Source organism: Ostrinia nubilalis, chromosome 12 (genome assembly GCF_963855985.1).
Source record: "Ostrinia nubilalis chromosome 12, ilOstNubi1.1, whole genome shotgun sequence".
Taxonomy (NCBI): domain Eukaryota; kingdom Metazoa; phylum Arthropoda; class Insecta; order Lepidoptera; family Crambidae; genus Ostrinia; species Ostrinia nubilalis.
In genome coordinates, this window is record NC_087099.1 from 3,538,221 (window position 1) to 3,563,867 (window position 25,647).

General features: G+C 38.3%; 1 protein-coding gene across 1 annotated transcript; it reads right to left on the reverse strand.

Annotated features, from left to right (window-relative positions):
• Window positions 1–535: 535 nt before the first annotated feature.
• LOC135076655 (C3 and PZP-like alpha-2-macroglobulin domain-containing protein 8) lies at window positions 536–23,669 on the reverse strand. The gene is made up of 10 exons (XM_063971075.1): window positions 23,665–23,669; window positions 22,639–22,830; window positions 16,559–16,787; window positions 12,599–12,749; window positions 4,056–4,214; window positions 3,494–3,691; window positions 2,832–3,057; window positions 2,619–2,726; window positions 1,417–1,705; window positions 536–964 (listed from the first exon to the last, which is right to left on the reverse strand). The coding sequence occupies exons 1-10, from the start codon at window positions 23,667–23,669 to the stop codon at window positions 536–538; spliced, it is 1,986 nt and encodes a 661-aa protein (XP_063827145.1).
• Window positions 23,670–25,647: the final 1,978 nt, after the last annotated feature.

The following is a 25,647-nucleotide window of genomic DNA, read 5'->3' on the forward strand; positions in this document are numbered from 1 at the left end:
TATCCGGCCTACCGGATAGTTACCGGATATCCGTTTCATCTCTAGTATGGATTCATTCATACAAAAATATATTGGACAGGGCACAAAGTACGCAGAAGTGACGACCGATGGGGCAACAAGGTTCTGGAGTGGAGGCCACGTACCAGAAAACGCAGCGTGGGACGTCCACCCACAAGGTGGATCGACGACCTGATAAAGGTAGCAGTAAGATGCTGTATGCAGGCCGCTACCAACAGTGCGATGTGGAAGTCATTGGGGGAGGTATATGTTCAGCAGTGGACCTCCTGTGGCTGAAATGATGATGATGATGATGAAAAATATATTGCTTTTATTACCTAGCAAGAACTAGAGCTAACACAGTGGCAGCAAGGGCTGCAGGCGAGGTTAGGTTATAAAGATTCTTCTCCAAATAACTCTGGGACTTCTTTGCTGTGTCTGCGTCCAGCTGTAACAAAAATTATAACAATCACACTAAGCCAAACTCTGCGGCATATTTAGTAATTTAATTCGTTTTTTAAGGGTCAAAACTCTACTCTCAGTTGGTCGGTATTATGTTCATACTTGCCTGGTTCTCAATTCCAACTTCAAGCAACGCCACCAATGTTTCTGCCGTGACTTCGACCTTCCTCTCCCAATCGATTTCCTCCTGAGTCATATTCCCATCTTTATCATAATAGTAATACTCGTTCACATTGACTTCCTTATCTGAGGAGTTAGTTTTCTTCATTTCCACAGGATAGTAGTCTACTTCTTTATCAGCTGGTAGTGGAGTGAAGGACCCATCATGGTTCTGTCTGGTTTGTATCCACTTTTTGATGTTCTGCAACAGTTCTGGGTCCACTGGGTAGTAGGACTGGATTTTGGTGAGGATCTCCAAGATCTTGATCGTGGACAAGTGACTGCTCATGGCTGGATGGTCGCTGAAGGAGTTGTCGCTTTTGCGGAAAGATAGAAGGACTTGCACCTGGAAATAAACGATCAGATCAGCTCTTCATTATTTTGCTTCGAAATTGAATTCTTGATAATTGATACTAAGTAAAACATTTTTGTGTAGATTCGGCAGTCAAGATGTAGTCTTTACAAAAAGTTAAAAATACTAAATTAATTTCTTATAATTTTATTGTTTCTTCAACATCGGTGCAAAGAAAAGAAATCACATGAGTAAAGTTTACTTATGTGATCAACTGTACCAGTCTTCGTTCCTTTCAGCCGAAAGACGTCCACTGCTGGACAAAGGCCTCCCCTAAGGATTTCCACAAAGACCGGTCCTGCGCCGCTCGCATTCAGGCACCTCCCGCGACCTTCACCAGATCGTCGGTCCACCTAGTGGGAGGCCTGCCCACGCTACGTCTTCCGGCTCGTGGTTGCCACTCAAGAACTTTAATGTTAGCTGTACAATTTATTTCATGACCTAACCTGCTCAGGCAACTTCTTCAATATCCTCTCCCTTTCCGCATCTTCAACCAAATGCGGTATATGCTCCAACGCCAGCAGCGGAGCTAAGCTAGCCGAAGCCGCCGACAGTTGCGAGTCTCTCCACACCTCAGCCCACTGGTCGGTCGAGTCCATCTGAAGACTGTAGAGCGGGAGATGGAGACCGCCAGAGACTAGCAGAGTCCCGCTTGCGGACCCGGGGACCACGCCTCGGGGAAGACCGAGTTCCAGGACTTGGGAGAAGCCTGCCTCTTCGTTGAAGTTCCAGATTCTGGAAATGTAATTATTGTTGGCATAAGTAGGTTATTACATGTTATGCAACATTAGTTATCTATGGTCTATGCATGAGTGAAGTACCACCACGGTAAGGATTAAATAAATATATTAAAATTTGACCTGGTTGTAACGGTCGTGAACTAATGATAGTTGAGTACTAAATCATCAAACATCAGCATTTTTTCTCAAGAATCACTTCATCACTGGTGGTGAACTGCTCTTTAACCTTAGGATCAAAAGCTAGTTAAGTAGTTTCTTACCTGAAATCCGCTTTATCTCCTCATAGCGCGCTAAAGCCCACGTATTTGATCCTCATGTCTGGAGTGAGCGGCCAGACCAGGAGTCTTTTCTCAGAAGGTGCTGCACCTCTCCCTACGGAGAGTCTGCCGTCCTCCCACCAGGCGTATCACGACCCGGCTCCAGAGCATTCCTCGTCTACTCTAGTAACGACTAAATCTACAATTTTTCTCACCTGAAGTTCGCTTTATCCCCTCATAGTGCGCTAAAGCCCACGAATTTGATCCTCATGTCAGGAGCAAGTGGCCAGACCAGGAGTCTTCTCTCGGAAGGTGCCGCCCTCCTGCCTACAGAGAGTCAGCCGCTCTCCCACCAGGCGTATCATGACCCGGCTCCAGAACTATCCGCGTCCACTCTAGTAATAACCATAATCTATCATGTCTCTCACCTGAAATCCGCTTTATCTCCCCACAGCGCGCTAAAGCCCAAATATTTGATCCTCATATCAGGAGCAAGTGGCCAGACAAGGAGTCTTCTCTCGGAAGGCGCTGCCCCTCTTCCTACGGAGAGTCAGCCGCCCTGCCACCACACCCACCAGGCGCACCAGGAACCAGCATTGGAACATTTTTTATCCACTCTAGTAACGACCACAATCTACCATTTTTTCTCACCTGAAATCCGCTTTATCTCCCCACAGCGCGCTAAAGCCCACGTATTTGATCCCCATGCCAGGAGCAAGTCGCCAGACCAGGCGTCTTCTCTCGGAAGGTGCTGCCCCTCTCCCCACGGAGAGTTTGCCGTCCTCCCACCAGGCGTATCACGACCCGGCTCCAGAACATTCCTCGTCCACTCTAGTAACGACAAAAATCTACCATTTATCTCACCTGAAATCCGCTTTATCTCCCCACAGCGCACTAAAGCCCACGAATTTGATCCTCATGTCAGGAGCGAGCGGCCAGACCAGGAGTCTTCTCTCGGAAGGTGCTGCACCTCTTCCTACGGAGAGGCGGCCACCCTCCCACCAGACCCACCAGGCACACCAGGAACCAGCATTGGAACATTCTTCGTCACTTTCTGTCTGTTCTGCGCTGGCTAAGTGGACGTCGTAGCCTGTAAGTTAAGGTATGGGTTCATGAGTAAGTAGAAGTTGTTGATATTTTAATATACATATTTTGCACGCATTAGGAATGTGTAATTACACGTTTTGGTTCGGCCATCCTAGAGTCCGTGAGTGTAGCCATATTCAAAAATTTTATCATAAGTCGTCGCTTGCCTGACTGACGTATCTGTCATTTTTTTCGAAACGGTTATCTACACCATCTTAATCAATTTCGCAAGACGAATCGATCTGTCTAATCGCCTGAAAATTTTGCAAAATGTCAGTTACGTTAGTTAGAGAGGCAACCGATGAAGTGAGATTTTATCTTAAGACAACCATGCGTTAGTGTTAATTTCTCTTGAGTGATTTTATATGAAACTTAACTTTACTTGTATAATTGAACCTTTTGTCTTTTTGTAATTTGAATTGGATTCAAAATACACTCACCATGTTTTCCTTTAGCGATCCACACCCTGGTCTTCTCGAAGACGACTCTGTACATGTCATCGGAGGGCTCCCGTATGGCCGACAACGCGACATGGGCGGCGCCTTGCGAACGGAGTTCCAACACTAGACCAGCTCTGTTCCTTGGCGCTGCCACCCACTGCCACTCCCAGGATCCTCGGGATGAGACAGCTAGGTGCTCTGAAGAAATAGGCGATGTAAGTTAATAATAGTACTTTAAGAACGAATAACAAATCTGAAGTAGAACCACAGAATAATAATAAGTACTAGAACTGAGCACGTTTAAGTGCTAACGCTACACGCTATCTGCACCACGAAACCATGCGAGCAGAAACCTTTCCAAACAACTAACACAAACTAGGTACTCTAGGTAGTGTTGGACCATCAAAATTCTGATTCACACAAATCGTATTACGAATTCGTTGAACAATTTGTGTAATGAACTAATATTTCATTTGAATGCTTAAAAATTTGGTCTGCCACGTTATAAGTGGTAGAAAATTGACTGACGGAATATAATTTAGGGATAATAATATAGTCTCACCATTGGCACAGAAGTAGGCACTCTGTGTGTCGCTCCTGTGCAATCCTTCGGGAAGCACTAAGACACTGGCTGACCGGATCACTGAACCCACGAGCGTCTCGTTGTTGAACGAAGTGTACGACACTGAGCAGTTGTCAGCGCTGTACCCGGTTATTTCCACTGAAAAGAGAAATAAAATAACTTAATAATACAATCTACTTAGTGAGGAAAGAATTCATGGTCAATACATAGTATTTTAATTCCAGTATTTGCTATTCAATCAAGCTATAGTACCTAAGTACCGTACCTCTAACCATTTAGGTCATCCCTACAGTTTTCAAGTTTCAAATACACACATAAAGCTATTAAATCTACCATTGTCTTTCCCATAACGGATAAATTAAAAGTCCCAATGTATCGGCTTCAACCATAAAAGTATGCTTTTACGAGGTAACTCCATTATCGAATTCAATCATTCAGCATACGATGACTGCTCTTAATACGGTTCCAATATGCCATAAAGCAAAAGTGTATAGAAGGTTTATGACTATAAGGTTCCACCACGTTAAATTCTCACCACGTTATACTGACAGAATATGTCGCGCTTGCAACTAGTGTCAAGTCCCATCGAAGACGGTGATGGCATTTAGCAGGGAATGTTGATGGATTGACTGCGGTCGTCACTTTATCCGCATCGCATCGTAGGTGTAAAATTTTGTTCCTAATGTAGGTAAGAGCACCCGTGGCGTCAAAAAAGGTGCTATTACGGTCATAAATAAACTCCTCCTAAATTCTTTTCTATGCGGCATAAAATGGATGTAGGTATTTTTGGGTACCGTTAACTTCGAAGCTTGAATTTTTTACAGCTCCGCGCAGCTCTTTTTTACGGGACCCTAAAAACGAACTACAAAATTCGGAAAGCCGCAATTTTTTCGTCTTCCTCCAAGTGGGTTTCCAAAAAATCAGCTGACACTGCATATTCAGCCGAAACCTACTGTTTTGCTGCGTATTGATCTCCACTGTGATACCGCCCTCAAACGTATATTGTCTCGTAATCCAGGGCAACATAAAATTACTTTATTCTCCCTGTGTTCCTTTCAACTCATTCCTGACGCAGCATTTTTATCTCTATTCTTTATGATTATGACAGTACGAGTGGCGTCGCGCCCCAGTTCATAAGCGGTAACGGTCGTAATGATGATAAAATGCCGATTTGCATTTTTGTTTGCTTCTTTGCATCAAAATGAACGATGCCACTTGGATATTTTTTCCGGGAATACACGTTTTAATATATTTTTATGGATGCACGTTTATTTTTGGTGTCTATGTCAAAATTACCCTATTTTTTGGGTGGAATTAAAAAGTTTAATTAAGTTCGTTATAGATAAACGCATACAATGCTTAAACAATATTGCCAAATGCCTTAAATTATGACTTTTACCTAAAATACCAACTTCTTCTACATTACTCCAGAAGTAGAGCATGTTTATCAATTAAAAACTGTTATCTTTAAAGTAGTTTAGGTAGATAAAATGGAGGGGAGACTGGAGAAACAGACCTAACTTTTAGCCGAAGCGGTGGTGGCATAATCTGGGGGCACGGTAGTGCCCCCACCAAGTCGAGCAAAAAAGCGGCACGGCCGTACCATCCTTTTCTCGAAGCAAATCAGGCCATTTTCGACCCCCTGTATCATCGTTGTGGATTAGTAAATTACTTGGACCAAATCGCTACATTCTCGTCACTTGCACAAATGCGTGGGTATCACAAATGCCATGCCAGGCCTGGCTCACTCCGCGCGGTACATCCGATAATTACCTACAGCGAAGCGCCCCGCCGGCGGGTATTATATCAGTCGAGTGTCACGCGCGCGCCCGTCAGGACGCTGGCGTGCGTTGTAATACCTAATTCTATGATCGAAGTATTATTTAAAAATGGACATAAAGAGAAAGAAATATTATTGTGCGGCGTTCGGGTGCTTAAATTCGAAAAGAAATCTACCTGATTTATCTTTTTTTTCGCTTCCCAAAGATGCTGAAAGGTATGTTGGCCATGTAGGTAATCAATAATTCTTAGGATAGTATAGGAACCTAACCTACCATGACTACTGCTCAGAATGCGTTCGTTCGTTTTAGCCAAAAATGACGTCCACTGCTGGACAAAGGCCTCTCCCAAGGTTTTCCATAATGAATGCGTACTTACCTACATACGTACCTCATTACAAATAAGTAGATTAATTATTTTTTTACTAGACACTACTAGACAGCAACCCTAACAGCGTAAGAAGAGTTCAGAGGCACGCGATAGAAAGAGACAAAACTTGTAGGTGAATAAAATTGTAGGTACGTAGTGCTGTGCGAGCTGAATTCCACTGTATCGCGTCGTAGCAAGACTCGCATTTATTTAAATCGTCTTGCGGAGTAATCCTTCTGTACCTGTACTATTACTTATTCTGTGGCCATGCGAAGAATCTACCGCTACAGCCCCGATGCGGGGAACACTCAGGAAGCAATGGGAATGTAATATTTTTACTGTAAGTGTGAAGCGAGGAATGGGGATAATTAATCTTGTTGTTTTTAGTCACTGAATTTTCCTTATGAATACATGCTATGAAAGTTTTTAGGAAATGCAGTTATTTTTTTATACTTTGGCTGAGTTGCACCACCTTATTTAACCGTAGCATTAACATTTACCGGTGCTTTTTGTATGGAGTTTGACAGATTTTTGACGTTTGTCAAAGTTAAAGTAAAATAGTGCAACTCAGCCTTAGAAAATTTGATGAAACGGGATATAAACCTATGTAAAGGTATAAAACCTGTGTAATTAAAAAAAACTTTAAGAAAGAAACAAGTTTCAACACTTTCTTAACTTGCAAGCCCTTTGCTAACTTATTATTTTGTCTCCGAAGTGAATCATTCAACAAAATCATGAGTAGGTGTCGTGGACGCGAAGCTCAGCATACTTGCCAATTAAATTTTGATTGGAAACGGACTTTGCTTAATTGACTACCAACAAGGAAAACCGTTAATTGGTTTGATTGGCTTAATGATTGTAAGAGTATTATTTCGACTTCGAAGTTTCATTAATAAACTAATCACGTTGACAGTATTTTCCTGAAATGGAACTATTGCCATGATTTAAGCCACTTTCTTGGTACCGTGATAATAGGATTCCCTATTAATGGAATTCCCAGAATTTGTATCCCAAACGGGGCATGCTTCGTGGCTAGGTGGTTCGAGTTCTGAACTTCAATGGCCAATGCAGTTGCAGATTCGAATCTTGCTGATGTTATTTATAAAAGTTAGTGTGATGAGTCTTGTATACTCACTTTGACTTTAGCATTTTCATAAAATAGAACATTACTTAGGTTATAAATAAGTGATTTACGTTTGATCCATTTCCTAGTCGGCAGTGTTCGTAGTCTGCTTCTAAAGGAAATAAATATTTACTTAGATATCACAAAAGTAGGAAAAAAAGGTTTTGAACTTATACGTATATTGTAATGCTAATAAATAACATTAAACTAATAATATTCCATTAACAAACAAGTGATTGTCAGTCCCCAGCGTTATCGCCAGCAATCACGAGCCGCAAACTCAGATGTCACCCCATCAGTTCCCCAGGCGATATGGAAACTAAACTACCTTGGAACCCGCAACGAATTTAATCAAAGGCAAAATGGACCGCACGTTTACAGGTAGGGATAATAACCCTCCACGAGATAACGACACAATCACAATGCTGTACAACAGTGCAGCCAAACAAGGCCCTAGTTTCACGTCAATTTTAGTTTAATCTAAATGGTAATAGAAACCAGCGAGAATGACGAACTAATAATATTTGAGTATCAACACCGAAAGGGCTCAGAGATTGGAAATTTAAATTTGCAACGCTCATCAGGTTTACATGAATTTTTGAAGCTGAATTTCAATTCAGGTCATCGTTTCATTTTTAATAGTTTCGCAGCTCAAAGTTTGCAAGTGCTAAGTTTCGTTCTCTGAAGATTTTGCGTGGGAATTGTGGCATTGAGTGAAATACAATTAGGATCAATTTAGTATCAAGTTGAAACTCGTGTACTCGCTTAGGATTTTTGAAATTAATCATGATCAATTAATTAAAGTAGATTGATAATGAAGCTTCATCGAAACCATATTGGATTATAGGTCTAATATTAATATTATCTTGGTTTCAGGAATAATCTTTGTCTTAATATCGCACACCTAGATCTAAACTGAGACAACTCAAAAAAGGGCATTTTTCAGGAGGCGAAAAAAACGTATTACTACATTTTTTGTTAGGGAAGTTATGAAACTCAGTTTTATTTTGGATTATTGATAGGCTGTGAAAGGATCCTGTATATAAACTGGGTCAAAAAATCTATCCTTTTTACCTTTAATCGCAGTTTTTTTAGTTGTTACATTTTAGGAGAATGACTTTGTATAAATAATAAAGTACATTTAGACTTGAATCAGTTTTTTTTGGACATTTTGAGATTTGAGTTCTCCTTTTCCACTCTTATAATTTGTATATCGTGCCATTTAACTTGATTCCGATTTTCGTCTAAAACCAAATTAGTTGCCCACATTTTTTGCAAGATTTTAGTGTCATAAAACTTTTCAAATGTCATCTCTACACGTTCTTTGGTCCTCTGTATTTCAAAATTTCAAGATGTGACTGAGTCCTCTTCCTGCACTGTTAAAGTGGTTTTCATTGAATGTTTCGATATCCTAAATGATCAATTTAGGAATTGTTTGAGAAAACAGTTCATTTTGAACACGATCTGGATCAGCATAAGAGATAAAAATGAAGATTTCATGACATGGTGAACATGATAGGTGTTTGAGTTTCTTCAGCTACTTTTTCTTAGCATCAACCGATCGATATGTTTATTTATTAATTTATTTACTTATTATAGACCTTTTTTCTACATTATTTTATATTTCTACATTATAAAGAAGGTTTTATCTCTTGTGCAGACAACAGAATATCAGACTATACACTTGTATTACAACTACATAAGTTACTACAGTGTTTAACTTGAAGTGCCGTCGTCTGTACATTGCCTTTTAATTATCTTTACACTGTTCTCTTAAAATACTTACAAGAAAACGACCCAGCATAATTTTTTTCGGAAAATAAAAATAATATCCACTGTAAGTTTTGCTTATCCAACAATAGTAAGTTAACTCAAAACACTCTTCTCAAACAAAACAGGAGATAGTTTGAATAAAACTAACACTATTTAGAAACAGGGATTAACATACTGTACCTGATTTTAGGAGAAATATTCAAAACTACACGTTGTGTATAGAAAAACATTGAAATGAAATTTGTTCCAACAAAACTACGCCAACTAGAAATTCACAAGTTGATTCATCAAAACCAACTCAACTCAAAATAGTAACAAAATATAAGTTGCTTTATCAAACAAAACTGGAACAAGTCAAAATGTTTTGGTTAACTATTGCAGAACAATTCATCAATACTGTTACTACTCAAATTAACTCATTATATATTTTCTGATTAACTGTAACAAATCTAAATATCCGCGTTTTCGTTTATTTTAATACGTGCACTCTCTGATACTAGCGAAGGTCAACTGACAAAACGCTTGTTTAGGTGGAAGGGGTTGACAAGCGTTGATTCAACAAAAGTAAGTTATCGCCATCTAGCGGCAAATGGATTAAGGCTTTATTAAACCTGTTATGTTGGAAAGATGCGTATGATAACCGAGTATTTGAATACAAGTATAAGTCAAAATTGACAATTTTTGAGTTGTCTCAGTTTAGATCTAGGTGTGCGATATGTTGCCTTTAGATTTCAATATTTTCTGTAGTTTTTTGCAAATCTTAATTTAATTTTAATATTCGTGGATGAAGCCGCAGGTATAAAGCTATTAATTATCTCTAGGGTAAAAACAAAAACGTTATTTTTGAATTGAAAAGTTCCACGAATTTCTCCTAACGGCTTAATATGAAACTGTAACTTGAGAACAATAACTGAGCTTCAAATTGTCGGCTCAATATCTCTAAAGCTCTCAAGAGAGCGTCGAAAGCTAGCCAAGTTGACGCTGGTGTGTTTACACCGCAAACTTGGGTGGTATGATATTTGCCAACAAAAATACTGCAAGCTAAATTAGTCCGCAACTTTATTTCAGGAGCCGATATTACAGTGGGAAGTTGCTTGTACCTACTATTGATATTCAGAAACACAGTACACCACTAGCGAAGTTTTCCAATAAATATAGGTATTGCTCTACGAATCTATGATTCTTTGTAATTTAATAAAGAGTCAGATATGTGTTGTATAGTTGGGTTGTGTTATAGAAAATATGCGTGGAGCACTCTACATTATTAATTTTCAGGAATGTAAATGATTTTTCGTATATCGCATTGCGTTTGCAATCCTTTCAAACATTGTATGGTTTCACTGATATAAAATACGGGTAGGTAACATGTCGGTTTTTCCTTTATTCGTTTGGCATTTTTCAAATTACAGCTCAAGAGATCGTTTACTTTTAATGATGCGAGGATTTTAGGCAACGCATGAAGATTGCTTAAAGATGACAAAATATAAATTGCATCGATATGGTAGCATATAATTTAATCGTTATTTTGAGAATTTGATAATGAGATTATTTTGTGACGACATTTCACTTTTAATTTTAGAGTTAAAAACCCGTAAATAGATCTTAATCTAAGTATTTACACGATCTACAATGGAGTTTGTATCAAGTTTTAAGCTTTCTTTAATTAAAAGGGGCATATTAATGGTGTGTGTGTATAACAAACTTGTTTATAAAATTGGTTTATTACAGTTCTCTGTTAGATGAAGACAATGTATTTGGCGAATTATTCTAGTGAAGTCAAACAAGAAGTGTTTACCTAGTTCGATTCTGGGAACTCAATATTTGCAATCGATACCAGTATTGCAGAGGTTTCAGCAGACGGCCATAGTTTCTGAGAAATTGTAGCGATTGGATTCCTTGTTTTTCTCTTTTTGTTATTCTTTACACCCGTATTGTGGCTATGGCTTCTATTAATTGTCATATTGTCATGGCTGAAGGGTATTGAAGAAATAGGCAAATTAATTATATTATTATGTTGATATCGTATTAATATAATACAGTGTTTAGTTAGTCGTCTAATACGTCGGCGACACCTATTTTAGGACTTCAAAATAAATGCCTACCACGGCATGTATATTTTTTATACAATATTTTAATAGCCATCTACCAGGTACATATTCTCGATAATTTTACTCGAATGAAATAGGTAAATGTGCAAAAGATATCAGCTCATTAGAAATTTGGGAAGTGGGTCAAATTGGTCAACAAGTGGAGCTAATAATTATAAGGAAAGATGAAAAATATTTTTACGTTATTAAATTGAACTAATTAGTAAACAGTTGAAGTCAGCATGCCTCAACTTCACAATCATCTCGGGACGAATCTGCTGAACCAGTTTCGAGAATTTAGCTGAAAAGTTCATTAAAATATTTTGCTCGACAGACTTTCCACAATAAAGGTAGAATAAGTAAGCTCTCTTTGTTTATCAAAAGATTCATCTACCTATCGAGGTACAAAGCACAACAGAGCTAAATACAGGCATCTAATTTAATTGTGATATGTGCAAGATTGTCTGGTTTTGGTTTGTGTTAAATTCCCGCAACAATTATTACTAACTACACAGCGTGAACCCATACACATGCAAATTCACGTTGCACCGCCCACACTCCCACAGATGGTGTGTGAAACTCCAGGTAATGTAATTGTTTAAACCCACTAACAAGGAAATGCATTAGATGTGTTTAACAGCACGAAGTATCTACAAGAATAGTTTCGGGAATTTGGTAATTGTCACCGCTAATTCTTAAATACTCATTGAGAGTTAATATGCCACCAATATTTTCTCTTAGATTTTGAATGGCAATAGGACCCAACTTTTGAATGAAGCCATATTGTTTTAATTTTGTCATAATCCTTAATCGTGTAAGTAGGTATATTCCGAAGACTATAGCGATTATGAATCGAAACTAGGAATACTTTGTTACGGGTTTTACTGTTCCTTTTTCTACTGTCGGGAGCTTCGAGAACACTTGGAACATTTTTCGCATTCTTTTGTCTCTTGTGGCTAATTAATAGCGTTGATAAAGCAAGTTTAGAATTCTGCTGTTTTATTTAACTTCTCAATCATACTTAAGATTCTTTTAGAGAGCTGGCAAGAGCATACAGATTTTAAGGACTTAAAATCAATGTATATGTAGAAATCAGACTGTAATCTTATACCCCTCTAAGTATTTCTGTGTGGCCTGTGGCGTAAAATATGTGTTCACGTGAAAAGGCAAGTATAGCGATATAATATATTATGAAGAACACTGCACAGTTGAAAAATAGTCTGATAAAAGTGATAGGGTTTCTTGCATTGCTTCTTTTTATCACTGCACCACTTATTGTCCCAAATATTGGTAGGGGTAAAGTTATACTGGGACATATAAAAGCGCTTAGTAAAAGCCTATTTGCATAAAATGCTTTTGTATTTTTACTAATCAGATATGAATAATCTTACCAGTAATATTCTTCCTGCCAGGCGTGTTGACTGCTACTCGCACGACTAGCTGCGTGCCTCCACGAGGACCAAGTCTGAGTCTCTCCGTCACGTAAAGGGCGCCAGTGCTCGCGAAAGCTGCGCCCGCGCTAAGCGCTAGCAGTGCTGTCACCTAAAAATGTAGTTCAATTTGGAATAGGCTGGTTGGCTATTCTGTAATGTTACGCTGGTGAAGACACAGAGTGTGACGCACAGTTTGAGATCTCAACCGAGCAACGTTATGGTATAAAGGATATTATCATCATCATCATCATGTTATTTAGTCCTCCACTGCAGGAAGACGGCCTTCTATAATTTACCGGAGGTAAATGGAGGATTTGGCCCACACTCTCCATGCTGACCAGACTGGTTAGGAAGTATTAGCTGTGTGCTATAGCTAAAACGTACTCCCGCCGGAACACTGTGGTAGGGTTACCTACATTATTATGTTGGGGCATGAAAGAGTGTTACATAAAATCTTATTTGCATAAAATACAACTTTGAACAGATTGTTTAAGGCCATTTGATGTGTGTGATTGTCCAATCGTAAAAACCTTTTTTGCGTAACCTGAAACGTTTGCATGTAAAATCCGAATGTAAAAAGGTTCACCGTAACAAGGGGTTTTGTTTTAATTTCCTGTTGTATTATATTTCTGATTTTGTTAGCAATGCATAAATTATGGACTGTATGTTTCCCTTGTTTAAATTAAATTATTTTGTTATAAATAACAGGTACCTACTAAGAATTTAGAAACCGTGAACTAGCCAATGTAAATTATACGAAAAACAATGATTGTTATCGTGCAATCTCATCTTTCCTAACAAATCAATGTAATTTAGCACCATTCAGAGGTAGGTAAAAAAGACCTAATACCTTTTTTTATCTAGATAGACTGCTCCGTTTTCTAGTCTAGTACCTACACACGAATCGTAAAGTAAAAATGGCGCGAGGTTAGTAAAATCCCAGTCAATCCGGAGTTCTAGAGCCGAGTGACACGTGTGATATCGATGTGTTCGTGATCGGCACTCATCGAATCCCGATTAGGGATCCCGGGGTGATTCCGGCGCGAATCCCGGGAAATGGGGCGATTACGCCATACATCCCGGCTTAAACGGTTCAAACTCGCATCAACCGATGCACGTTCTCCACACATTGCGGTGTTGGTACAGCCAACAACATATAATATCGACCCTATTACAACATGTAAGATGCTAAAGTGTACGCTTAATATTCCATTGTTTGTACATCAACTTCAGAGAAGTTATGGCTGACTTAGTTGTAAATTGGAAACATGTAACTATAGATCGTTTCATCCACGAAGACGCACCCCGCCTTTCTTCCGCTAATGTTTGAGTGTTATCGGTACACGCTAAATTATCCATGAGTTCACACGAATACTACAATAATGACGCTCGGAGTGCTCAGGTCAAACTCCCCGCACACATTGGTGGGGCGCGTCTTCGTGGATGAAACGATCTAAATCAGAGTTTAATTTGAAAGAATAGGTCCCAACATATCTGGGGGCACTGCCGTGCCCCCAGATATGTAGTGCAGCAGTAATAATTAATATAACGGCAGTCCAGTCTACTCGCTATCATAGACAGGATGCTGTTGGGGCTGCCCCGAACCCTGCGCACCAGGGAGGCGCACCTCTTCCGCATAGTCGCGTAAAAACAATCTACTCGCGCCTCTGCAAACATGCCCGATGCGCTGCAGTATCTGGGCAACCCCATCAGCACCCTGAACGCGTTGTTGTATTGGACGCGCAGAGCGCCATACGACACACGCGAACAATCAGCCCACAGACTGCACGTGTAGAAACTAGTGCAGTAGGCTCTGAAAAGAGTTACCTTTACTGCCTTTGAACAACGTAAAGACACGGTATATTTAAAATTTCATTCAATTTGAACCAGTAGTTTAAGAATTATAACGGGTCAAAGTTACTTAATTTTGTCACTCACTGACTGACTGACTGACTCACCGATCATCAAAATTCTAAGGCACTTCTAGCAGACCTAGAAGCTTCAAATTTGGAATATAAGTAGTGTTTGGTGTATGAATCAAGGAAAAACTAAAATATTTAGGGGCACGGTAGTGCAACCGCCAAGTCGAGTAAATTTTTTCAATTTCGGTCCAGTTTTCTAGATACATAACTGCTGTCTACAAAATACAAAAAGAAATGAGATCCCATCAAAAACAGGAAATCTTTAACGTTTTACATAAATATATTGACTTGGCCATCGCATGAAAACACGTGTAAATAAAATTATTTAGTGCGATGGCCAAGTCAATAATTTATGTAAAACGTTAAAGATTTCCTGGTCTGGACTTGGTATTACATGGATCTCACAACTTTTTACCGTAGAACAACTGAGTTGCGAGACTTGGTTTTTTTGACAAGTATTGTTTTTGATGAGATTAGGTATACCTGCTACAAGGACATTATCTTTATCTATTGAACCTACATTTTTGTTTAAAAGGACGTAAAGTTAAACATTATGGCGTTTTAAGCAGTTGTAAAATGTCTGCCTTTTAGTGTAGGTAGTCCACGTCATCATAAAATAATGACTACCTACACCAAAAGCTAGCATACTGAAAATTTCAGTCCAAAGCCATATTCATTTTAAGAGACCTACTTTCGAAATACAAAGTTAGTTGCTTACAAAAGGTATAGTTCAAAATTAACGCAAACGTTACCTACATGGAATGAGGTGCAAAAGACAAGGGTAAATAAGTTTTAATTGGCTAGCGAACTCGTTAGCCCAGAGAACAATATGTATCGCTCGTAATGAAGCTAACTTGAATTAATTATAGCCCTGGTTTCGAATTTCAATGGCACAAAGTTTGAATTTAAATGATGTGGCACAAGAAATTCCCTTAAAAATATCTTATCTCCTACTTTATTTCAAACAAATGTCTTCTGCTTGGATTTAATTTATTAACTACTAAAAAACTATTATTTTTATATGAATTCTGTGTTCCAATCATAAGCAACAATAGTGGTGTTTATATGAAACGAGCCTCAAGTGCACTCGTAAGTATTTACTTTTAACTTTATGATGGATCCAAATACGGAAATTCAACTTAATATTAAGCTTTATTCTTTTACCTATTACAAAATATAGAGTTAACAGAAATTAACGGGTGAATTGAAATCACTTTTTCAATTTATTTTCTCTTTAACAAAGTGACTTAAATGTTATGATCTTGAAATAACAAAAATAATTTGGACCCTTCGTACAGGGAAAATATTTGTATTACTAGAATGCCATTGTATGTACGAAACCGCTTTCAAAACACAAACCTGACCTAGATAGCGTTATACAAATTTAACGTCATGGATCGCAAACCTAGTAAATACATGTGAAATGTTTACTAACTCGAAATCCTAAGTAAATACAATTATTTTCATATGTTAACGGTGCGTGAATTAGCGTGTGAGGTCACGTGAGTCGGTCGAAAGATCTACAAAGTTTGTTTTATCTCATTATTTCGTTGCCGTAGGGTATGTTTGATGTTGTAGAGTAAACAGGGCTTTAAAAATGCGTGAAATGTGACCCAAAGCAAACTTTGCCCGTGAAAATCCTGTTAGGCTGAAACTAAATAATGTTTTCGCTGAAACATTTCTGTAACACAACGTGTGACGTAAATTGAAATTAAAAACTGAGCGTAGGTAGATAATCTTTTAAAAAATAAAGCCTCCATAAAACATCGTTTTAGCTCACAGAAAATATTACTTAGGTACCTACCCTTGTTTTTTATTAGGTACTAATGATAGCAGAATATATTGATCCTGTTCATAGTATGATCTCTGTAATTTCAAAGAATACCCACATGCTTGCTCTTTGCCCTTGTTTTTTCTACTATTGTATTATCGCTTGAAGGGGCTTACTTAGGCATTAACGTATAATAAATCTTCAAAATCTGCAAAACATACTCACATCCATACAATTGTTGATGTTGTTCGTGATCTTGACGTCCACTTCAACGGTCTCCCCGACCTTCAAAGCTGGGGGTAGTGCGAAGTCCAGCTGTATGGGCCGGAAGACGTTGATGGTTCTGGGTGCTGAGAACCGCAGCCCTCGGTTGGACAGGGATAGCGCCCAGAGCGACCACCGCCCTGCTTCTGAGGGTGCTGTGATGGTCACACCATCGGTGGATAGCTGACTCCTGGGGAAGATAAGGAAATTATGGTTATAGGAACCAACCTATTGTGGTTGTGGCCTTCTCAATCGAAATCATGTCAATCGTCATTTTGTTTTATCTTTTTAAATACGGAAGGTATCTTCGTGCTTCAATTCGCACGACAAGTTTCGTAAATAATAGGTTAATCCATCTAAAACAAAAGATGATTAATCCATGAAGTTGTTCCAGACGTTGTATCATTCATTATTTTCTTTTCACAAAATTCCCGAATACTCACTATGTACCTAAGTATTAGAACATTCAAGCACGCACTACTTGTAACTCTTGTGATCTTCAACTTTCAAGATGGATGTAGTCTCCAGGGGAGACCTGATTCTGGACCCTAATTTAATTTGGATCCGAAATGAAATAAATATGAAGAAAAATACGTTATAATCTTTTACTAAATGTTTTCTGAAGCTCTTTTATAAGTACCTAATAAAGTTATGTTATAATCTTTAACACAGCTTTCACTAATCCATGCAATACGTATCCATACTATCCATATCTTTCAATATTTATGTAAATAACTACACTACTTTATTCAAAAGCAGCATCAGTGTTCTTTCTTTAGCTGAGATTTCAAGAATTCCGTCTAAATAGACATGCAAAGGAAATGTCCAGGAGAAAATTCAATTCAAATGGTCCCGTTACTCCTGGGATATCTCAATGAAATAACCTTGACTTGGATCCGGATGCCTTGTCCAAATAATTTCCAGTTCCACGAAAATTAAATTACTTCTGAACACGAGTCGAGTTTTGACTTGGTTTTGATGTGATGTTTTGGGAGAGTAGAGTTTGATGTGATTTCAAAAGTTTAGCGATGACGTGCCCGGTGGCTGCTAACGAGATTTGACAAAGAACGTGGGCAAAGTAACTTGATAATACTGTCTTGTATGGATACAAGACTTATTAATTAGTTAAAAAATATAATAGCAAGCAAGCTTTAATTTCTCCTGTGTGCTATGGCATACGTCTGCCTTATTTTTTTATTTTGTCTTGAAGAAAGTAGGTAAATTAAATTCAAATTAGAATCTCTCATTAGTTATTGAATTACTTTTGGAGATCAAGCTCCTTGAGAGATAGTCCAGTCAATAAAATGTTATAGAGAAAAATGCCTGGAAGTTCCAAGCATTTCCCTTTATACCATGTTTTGAGCATTAATTAACTGGGCTAAGATGACTGTAGTAGAATTAGCAGTAGGCTGAGAAAGCTGAAAGTCTTAGGTGGTAGATTTGAGTGAACTGTAAAAAATATGCTTGATACGCGACTCACATAAAGGCTTAACTTTTATACGTGATAAAAGACGTTTTTATGCACTACAATTCCATAAATCTGGTGCTCGTATCACAAAGTTAGATTACGAGCGCCATCGCTTTGTCTCTGTCGCACGACCGGACACTGAAAACGGGATTTACATGGTGCGACTTAAGTTCATCAGAAAAACGCCTTGAAAAAAAACTTTCCGTAAACTGGGTTGAGCTCTTTGCCATTGGTTTTTGGCATAACTCTAATGTTCCGTGTTCAGATTTTCAGTTGAGATCATTCATAAAGAAGATAAAACTAAATCTCATCAGGACTTCTACTCAGAAAAGCGTGATTTATAATAATAAAACTTAGAAAAATAAGGCCTGCTTTGAAAGGCTCTATCAAACTTTGTTATTACGCATTGCATTTGCGTCGGCCAGTGTTAACGCCGCTCCCTGCGGATCTACTTTATCATGTCATCCGGTTTGAGTTACGGCCATGATGCGAATGTATTAGACGTGAAACGTAGCTCGTTTAAAAACGTAATTTAATTGTTTTACTTATGGCACAATGTAGACTAAACAATCATACGTTTTATGTTTTAAATGGAAAAACCAACATATAATTTAATAGTGTCTAGACAAACCTCAAGAGGATTTAAGACACTATTTAAATCAAAGATGTAATGGCTAAATAATGTAATAATAAATAAATAAATAATAAATAACAAGAGTTTATTAAGGAACAACGATTTGTGGTGTGTAATTTTAATTTAATTTGACTGATTATATTCATTATCACTATTTTTCTTCTATTCTTTCCAATTAATTGATCAATCTCTCTGTCTATATTATCTATAGACATGCAAAATAATTATTTCCTAGAATGACCTTAAACGTTTTATTCTGTCTAACTTTGTCTTTGCATAAAACGAGATAACGTTTAAGATAATATTTTTAGGAGGAAACCTAAAAGCTTCAGGAAAACTATAAGATAAATTAATTAGTGTGCCTAGCTTACATAATGAATAAATTAAAGCGTACTAATTATCATAAAGTAGGAAATAAAATTATCATATTGAAATATTGAATACAGTTTCCTTTACTGGACCGGACGTTATTCGGACGCTGTTTATCACGCCGTCCGGTCGGAGGCACCGGTTTATTGTTCCGTAATATAAATGAATCGGTAATTTATGCATATTTTATGTAATCTCGTTTACTATAAATATTTTTAATAATTTATGAAATACAAATTTCAATTTTAATACTATTGCAAGCAGCTTTTTTTGTTTGTGATGTTGGTAATGTTTCTGTGTGTACTAAGGCTTATAATGTTAATTATGTATGTAGGTATGTTAATCTCTTGTCTGAAATACATACAAGCTTGCTAGTTTGAGACTGCGTAATTGACATGATAGTTGGCACGGTTAATACATGTTATTAATATTGTATATCTATCAATTTGCTGTCTGACAATTAATAACTAGTCATGATCAAATGATTGTAGGCTTCATGGCTTGATATCAATTGTATACGCGTCTCTGCCACATAGTCGGAAGTGATAAAAACCGCAGTCAATTATGCTGCAGTCAAGCTAGCTGTGTCTTAGGGGCTTTATGATCAAAAAAGTCTTATAACATTTTTAAGGCTTCAACACAAAGAATGCGTGAACTTATTAAGTTTACTAATTTTTTTAGTACACCGTGTTAAATGCTGAGTTAAAACTATTACAATTAAAATAATTTGCTATGATGATAATGAGGTGCGGCTTTACACTACCACATTCCATAATTACAACTACGAAAAAATTATGCCAAATAATATTTTACTGTAGATAATAGATAAAAGATATAGATAATAATAGATAATCCTAGGCACAGGTCATTACTACAAATGAAAATGGAATAGTTACGTAGGTATTCATAATGCTCAGAATCTTGAATTTTCTAAATTGTATAGCAGTGTGGCGAATCAATTACTTAGGCTGGGTTGCACCATCTTACTTTAACTTTGACAAACGTCAAAAATCTGTCAAATTCCATACAAAAAACGCCGGTTATCGTAATAGTTACGGTCAAAGTTAGGTGGTGCAACTCAGCCGTAGATTTGAAGATTTGAGGCAATCTACAACTGATTTTTATCATGATTAAGTATGTATTTTTATTGGCGGACTGCTGCATGGCCAAATGTTTATGTCTATATTTTTTTTAAATAATTTTGCATGTTCGACAGAAAAAATCATTCGATCGTCAATTTACTTTATGTCCAGTTAGCAAGCCCAAATAGAGTGGAAGGATATAAATGTAATAGCACCGTCGTCTACAGACAAGATTCGACTGGCCGGACGATTTGTCATGTCCCGACATAACTTACAATGTGACGGATGAATCAGCGTATCCTAGATTTATTGGGCCAACTTGTGACTTGTTTATTGCGATGTTGCAACGATAGCTATTGTGTCTGATTACAATAAAATGTACTGTTGGGGAGATAACAAATATGGGTCTGGTCTAGTGATTTTTGAAAAATACTATAATGCGGGCCTTTTCAAGGCGAGAGTGAATAGGCACTTGCAGGGCAGAAATGTACCATCCTAGACTGTATCCCACTTAACATCAGGTGCGATTGAGGTCAAATACCTGCCTAGTTATGCATAAAAAAAAACATGTTCGTTTTGGCCAAGTTGCAACGGGGCGTCTAAGCTAGCTCAGTCTGACACCCCGCTGTTTAGTACTAAGTCCCAGTTCGCCTTCTGCGATGAGGGATGTGTACCTATCCAGGATGCCTACAGGGATATTCGACCAAGGAAACGCACAATCAATAACACAATGGCACTTATAATTCAGGTTCCACAATTATTTTCCTTATTCTAACTTCACTGACTCTAAGTTTATTATTATTACGAGCGATTACTTTACGGGTTACATCACAATTACTAATTATTGGCAATGAAAAGGATAGCGACGCGCCCGAGCCGCGTCCCGAGACTAGTTTATGTATCCGCGAGAGGGGCGGCGCCCTATGCGAGGTTTAGCGAGTGTTAGTCTGGATACTTATAACTAGGGGGGTGGGATGTGGTTCGTTAGCTCCAGCCAGAGACCGAAGCCTCGATGGTGAGTACGACCACTAGGGAAAGGCGTTGGACCTACGAGGTGAGGGGGTGTGAAATTCAGGAAGGGTGGCAGCAGGATTGCTACCGCAGGTTCGGGATGAGTATCTCATGCACTACTCGGTAAGGACGAGAACCGGTTGGCTATCAACGATAGAACGCAATCGACACGACGCTGTATGGCAAGCCGCGGATTAATGACGAGGTATCGGATCAAGCCAAAGTCGAACAGTTAGGGTTAGTAGGGAACAATGTGGATAGCTATTCGCTAGGGACTCTTTTGCAATGCAGCCGAGGGAATGATAGACGCGCGCGCGAACGTCTGGCTGTTACAATGGCTCCCGAGCGAATGCTAGGCGCCCGCGGTCGCCGCCGTCTCTTATATTAGCTCGGTCCGTGCGGCGTGCGGCCGCGCAGCCGTAGGGTTGTCAAAATCTCCGCGCTCGGTGCTAGGGCTGTCGATGCGTCCTGGGGCGCGTCACAAAGTTATTCCATAGTTGGTAGGATTATGTTTCATAGTGAAGGCTTTCTTTCTTACTTCACTTTCATATTATCATTTCAGCTAATTTCAGTCCAAAGCTAACGATATCTTTTTTTTCATCTAGCTGCTGCCAGAAATATTTTTGCAGTGCATCGAGTTGATGTGGGCGTCCTACATTTTCAAAGAAGTTGCATAAGTAAGTAAAGTTTAGTTTATTAGTAATTTTAATATAATTTTTAACTTTTACAAAGATAACAGACGAGGTTCCGTTCTAAGAGAGGCGTTTAGAGGTTACACAAATAAGTTAACAAAATATTCCTCAAATTTGAACCCGTTGTTGTTGAAAACATCATAATACTGATTATACATACAAATAATACCCCAAACTAGGTCGAGAGTTTGAACAAACTTTGCCTATTCGACTACTTAGGTAGTTAATCTGTAGGTGCTCAGGTAACTTAGTGCTTAACCGATGTTTGGCTGCCTTTGAACGTTAAAGCACAAATAATGTGGGTAACGTAAGTGATTGATTAAGTGCTGTTCAAATTTCTGAATATTGTTTCGGGGTACCTAATACCAAAACAGCAAACACTTTATTTTCATAACATTACAGATAAATACTTCCCAAGCTGAATAATGGATGTTTGTGCTTCGTCTTAATTATTTTACATATTTTGTGTTCTTATCACTGATTAAGGAATGGGCAGCTTGTGGTCTTTAAGTAATTGATTTAGGGTGAGGAGAACACCCTAAATAATTTCCAGCAGTATCAGCAAGTAAAAAGCGACTCGGTGGAGTCCAACGTGTTAAAAAGGAATTGTGCTTTTAAGGGTGCTTTCACACAAAAGTCTTCAAATACTCGTGAGTACTGATGGGTTACTTACGTTAGTTGAAGCATTTGTAATGAGGTACCTACTATAATAATGACACGCCGGCTGATTCAAACTCTGGTTCGGGTTACGGTAATCTAGAGAAGGTACAAAGTAAGGAACTCACGTATAGTTGAAGCACTTCCACATCCACAGGCGGTCGTGTAGCGCCGGCGGTACGAGATGCGCAGGAGTTTGCGGCGCAGGCGCTGTTCGTTGTCGGTAAAGCACGCCGCCACCGCACGCGCCGCCGCCGACAAATAATGACACGCCGGCTGATACAAACTCTGGGCCGGGCTGCTCTTCGTGCTCGGGAGTTCTAGAAAGAAGAGGAGGTTATGAACTTTAAGGACATAAATTAACTATCCTATAAAGTTCGGTGGACTGACGACCTGGTGAAGTGCAAGAACCCCGGAAAGTGCCTGGATGCGGGTAGGCCTTTTTCTAGCACTGAACTATAAAGAAACGTGTTTACTTATCATTTTAACTTCTTTCAAAACATAAATTGTTCTTGTTAGGTCGTTCATTTCGCAAATTGAATTTAATAAAAGTATGAAATGCTCGAGAAATACACATTCCATAGCTTCCTTTGTTTATCCGTCTGATCAAAAGAAAACAATCTTCACTTCGCCCGTTCGATCAATTTCAACTTATTGGCGACGGTAAAAACTCACAATCGGACCTCCCAAATGGCAGCGGAAGCTACTCATACGCTACGTGCCCCAATTCCAGACGTATGAAAGGCCAGCGAATGTTTCCACTGAATTTCCTCACGAACGGCCCGGAGATGAATCATCCCTACATCATGTGACATATTCTTGGCTACAAGTTTCTGTCATAGCAAGAGAGATCAGCCAGCCTTTCTTTTAGTTTTTAGGAACTTTTCATGAAAGTTATCAGAGCCTCATCGTTTTATTCATTTTACAAAATACCTGTTATAGTCTAAAATATTAGCTCTTTCTCGCAGTTTTGCCCATATGGGTTACAATGTATAAATAACGCAACCAAAAAGCAAATCAAACCTATGTTTATCAAGCTGTATATTATAAAAAGTTGGGGTGTTCCAAATTCAGAGAATACTTGAATAAAACATTAGCTGTAATTTTGTACCTCTCAAAGTGTAAAAATGTTTTAATTTTCCAGAGATTCTTACGCCATCTTGATAAAGTTCATTATACAAAAATTGGTATTGATGCAACAGCTTTCTTAGCATTTCACTAAAAGAACAATAAAACCTTTGTTATTCGTACTGGCGGTTTTACTTTGGCTGCTACTATAGTATGTTGCAATTTCACATTTTCGAATGAAGTAGTTTTATTTGAAACGCCGGTGTTTGTTTTTCAACGTTTTTTGATACGGAAAACGTTGTGTTGCAAAGTTATTCATTAGAATTTGTATTTACGTGAATGTACAGAGAAATGAAAACGTTTTACTCATTATTAAATTTAATTTCAGTTGTGAATTTGAAAATGTTGTGTTTGTAAAAGTTAGTTTTGAATGGATTTATTTTAAACTTGTTTAGAACTTTTAACAATGATTCGTTTATTCAAGCATCTAATAGCTTTGTCGTTTTTATTGGTACTTATATTAAATATAATCATCACCATTATCTGCATGACGTAAAACAGGTTAAAGAATGCCTATTAGTACCACTATTTGTACAACTTTATTCGTGCATCATCATCATCATCATTTCAGCCATAGGACGTCCACTGCTGAACATAGGCCTCCCCCGATGCTTTCCATGTTGATCGATTGGTAGCGGCCTGCTACCTTTATGATGTCATCGGTCCACCTTGTGGGTGGACGTCCCACGTAGGGATTGCAATCCGGTCCGGCGGATCCGGTAATCCGGCGGATCCGGTGTGTTTTTGGACCTACCGGATCCGGTGAGTCGGCGCCGGATCCGGTGGCGGATCCGGTAAAGCAAAAAATACGCGAACGTGAACTGGGAAAGTCGAGCGCGCGCGCATTTGCCAGATCGCTAGACGTGCCGCGACACTACATTGCATTTTCCTTTGCAAAGAATTAATGCTTCTTGTTTTATTGTTTCTTAGGAGTCAGATTGTTTCTTAATAAAACCGGCCAAGTGCGAGTCGGGCTCGCACACCGAGGGTTCCGCCGTACAAACGTAGCGGTTTACAATTTATGACGTATTAAATCAAATTACTTACTTGATTCCGTTGCGAGTAGTGGCGAATTTCAAAATATGTGGTATGATTATTTTTTATTTATTTATTTTTCCTATATTTGCATTATAGGTAGGTACCTACCTCAGCGTTTTGAATTTTTGCGTTGATTTAGAATTTCTCACAGTTTAGAGGCAATTAGATTTAAGAAGTGTTTGATATGAATTTCAACTTTAATATCTCTACGCGTTCATGTGAAAAAGGGTAGGTAGTAAGTTTATAATTATTAAAAAAATATTTTATGTCATGTAAGCAAAAATAATATTTTAAATTTTATATAACTTCAAATTTATCATTTTCGCAATTTTTCCTTTATCTGTACTATACAGGGTGTCCCAAAAACAATGGATAACCCTGTAACCATCGATAGGCCTCGCCATGGTCACCCTAACGTCCAATTTTGACCCCTGTAAAAATATCACCGTTTTTAAGATTTTTAAGATTTTGTGCATTTTTAGAAAATTGCCACCTGCGATTACTTTTTCTCATGCCATTTCTACAAATGAGGATACTTTTCAATCTAGTTTTTTTCCTTATCACAAGGGATAATTAGGCTATCAAAAGAAAAGATTAAAGTTTAACAAACTAGTTTAAAAGTATGAAAATTTTAAGAAATTGCAGAGAAGAAGGAAAAATTAATTCATTGTCTTGCACTTTTGATCAGCCATCGTGTAAAAAAAATGTAGGAAGACCATCGTGCCCATTACCTTAAAAACTTCCTTGGTTAATTGAGATTCTGAAAAGGTATCACAAGCTTATGTATTCTGTATTATTTTTATCTTATGGCTACTTGAATAGCAACTAGTATGAAAACTGCAAAAATGAGTTTTTCTCGTAATAGTTAAACTAGGACTGCGTAGTGGCATTAAATACAAATGGATAATTTTTAGCGTAGGAATTTTAATAAAGCAACATTTTATCATCATCATCATCATCATTTCAGCCAT